The following is a 2,143-nucleotide window of genomic DNA, read 5'->3' as shown; positions in this document are numbered from 1 at the left end:
TGTTGTGCAGATAGACGAGATAAAAATACAATATGCAATAAAAAAAGTAGTAAAAACAACATGATGTAAAACAGGCAAAAGAGGGTAGGATCAAGTTCTAAAATTAAAATAAATATGACATATTAGGACCATTAAAGCTGCCAAAATCCACTGAAAATGTGTCTGTCTTGAGGTTTTTCATAGAAATATCAATGGAGGAGGAACATTTGATTGAAATCATCTCGTTTTTTTTTACTCATAGCAAACCTCTGCTGCCTTCAGAACTGTACTCAGTGGATGCATTCCAGCTGCCATATTATAAAGTAGAAATACTCGATGTACTATAAGCGGCTGGAATTTGCAGCACGCAGCTTCTTCTGGTCATTTCTGGCTTTTCTGACCCACAATCCTCAGCACAGTTACATCACAGCGTCTCATTAAGATTAAGTCCCAAGTGTGTTCTGCATATTTTGCAGCATGAATCAGTCTGTAAGGGAAAAGAAAACATGGCCGCTAAGAATGGTGGTGTGTGTGTGTGTGTGTGTGCAGGAGACAGGTGTGCTCTGGTACCTGTGCAGGTGGACTCTGCAGCGGGTTGTTTTCTAGCTGGAGCGACTGGAGCTGCTTCATCTTCCTGTAGCACACCGGGATGGTGGACACCTTGTTACAGGAGAAGTCGAACTTCACCAGAGGAAGGGCGGCCAGGTCTGCAGGACAACAAGCACGGGTCGGTTAGAAAGCTCTTCACATGAGACCAAATCCACCGGTACGACTCCGTGGAGGTGGCTTCATTTAACATGAAAACAGACGATATTGTTAAACGTGTGCAGAAGTGGGGGTTGTGTTGTGTTCATGTAGCGGACGGTAGGCAGAGGGAACCATAAATTAAAACAATGCAATTAGCAAAGTGCAAAGTCTAGAACTGAGAGTTGTTTATGCAGCCCGTTGACCAGCGTTTACAACGACATCGGCACAGTTTCATTATTTAACATCTCGAGCGTTTTGCAGCAGGTTGAAAAACAGTCGATGGTTTTGTGATGCTGTCTCATGCTGTGATGCTCGTGTGAAAGCTGAAGTTTGACTTTAAGGATGTATTTTATATATGTTCAAATCGCAATATCGGAGACACACAAGATTTTTATGTAAATAAAAAAGCAGGTTGTTAAAGAGTAACACGATGTTCACACATAGAAGACGCTACTTTACGTGTATTTCTAGTTTATTCTGATTATTTCGCTCATGTTCCTTCTGTTTCTGCACCTCTCTCTTGCTGTGAGACGACTGAAGGATCATCTTCCTCCATCTTCTTTGAAAAGTGACACATTTTTGGTGCCGTGAAATAAAATCCTAAAGAGTGAAGCTGTCTTGTGAGTCTCCACAAGACTTCTGGAGACGACGGCAGAAACAAACCAGGAAACTGAATCGTTCGCCGACTGACACTCGCTTTACTTTCACTTTCACATGTTGCTTTAAATCCAGCTGCTTCACTAAATAAGTGATTAATTGTTCAGCTGTCAACGATTAAATTAATCACCAAATACTTTGATATTCAATTAACTGCTTTGAGTAAATCTTTCTAAAGGAAGAAAAGTCTGAATTCTTTGATTCCGGCTTCTTAAATCTGAGTATTTCCTGGTTTCTCTCCTCTTCTGTGATGGCTGACTGAACATCTTTGGGTTGTGGAAAACTCAAGGTGCTGCGCTGAGCTTTGGGAAACATTGCCGGACATGTTTCAGGATGACATTTTTAATAATCCACTGAGGAAATAAACGATGGAGCTCTCAGCGACTAGTTTCAGAAAGCTTGTTGTTGTTGATGTTCTGTGACTGATGTCGTTGGTCCGAGTCCCACATTGTTATTTTCATTCCTGGCTGTTAAAGTAATAAAGAAACGCTCCACTTTGCTGGATGCGTGTTTCCGTGATTCATCGATGCAGCTCCTCAGACTGATGTGTGGGTTCTTTGTGGACAGAAACCATTCAGGGAATCGCGTCCTGCAGACGGCTAATGATGCGTCGCTGAGGAGTCCATCAATCCCGACCGAGCGATCATTACAGACTCTCACTGACGGCTCGTCATAATTAAAAACACTTGTAGGCGGCACCGCAAAGAATTCCTCTGGTCACCGGATAAAAATACACTCAGATTAAATCAGGTGCTGAATC

At 42.2% G+C, this 2,143-nt stretch overlaps 1 protein-coding gene across 1 annotated transcript in view; it reads right to left on the bottom strand.

Annotated features, from left to right (window-relative positions):
• Positions 1-2,143, bottom strand: part of lrch1 (leucine-rich repeats and calponin homology (CH) domain containing 1) — a 127,076-nt gene that overhangs the window by 54,842 nt on the left and 70,091 nt on the right. Inside the window, 1 exon segment of the mRNA XM_008301352.1 lies at positions 550-686. Coding sequence (XP_008299574.1) covers positions 550-686 — 137 coding nt within the window.

The sequence above is a fragment of the Stegastes partitus genome, unplaced genomic scaffold, assembly GCF_000690725.1.
Source record: "Stegastes partitus isolate 25-593 unplaced genomic scaffold, Stegastes_partitus-1.0.2 Scaffold1664, whole genome shotgun sequence".
Lineage (NCBI taxonomy): Eukaryota > Metazoa > Chordata > Actinopteri > Pomacentridae > Stegastes > Stegastes partitus.
This window is presented reverse-complemented; position numbering and strand designations above follow the sequence as displayed.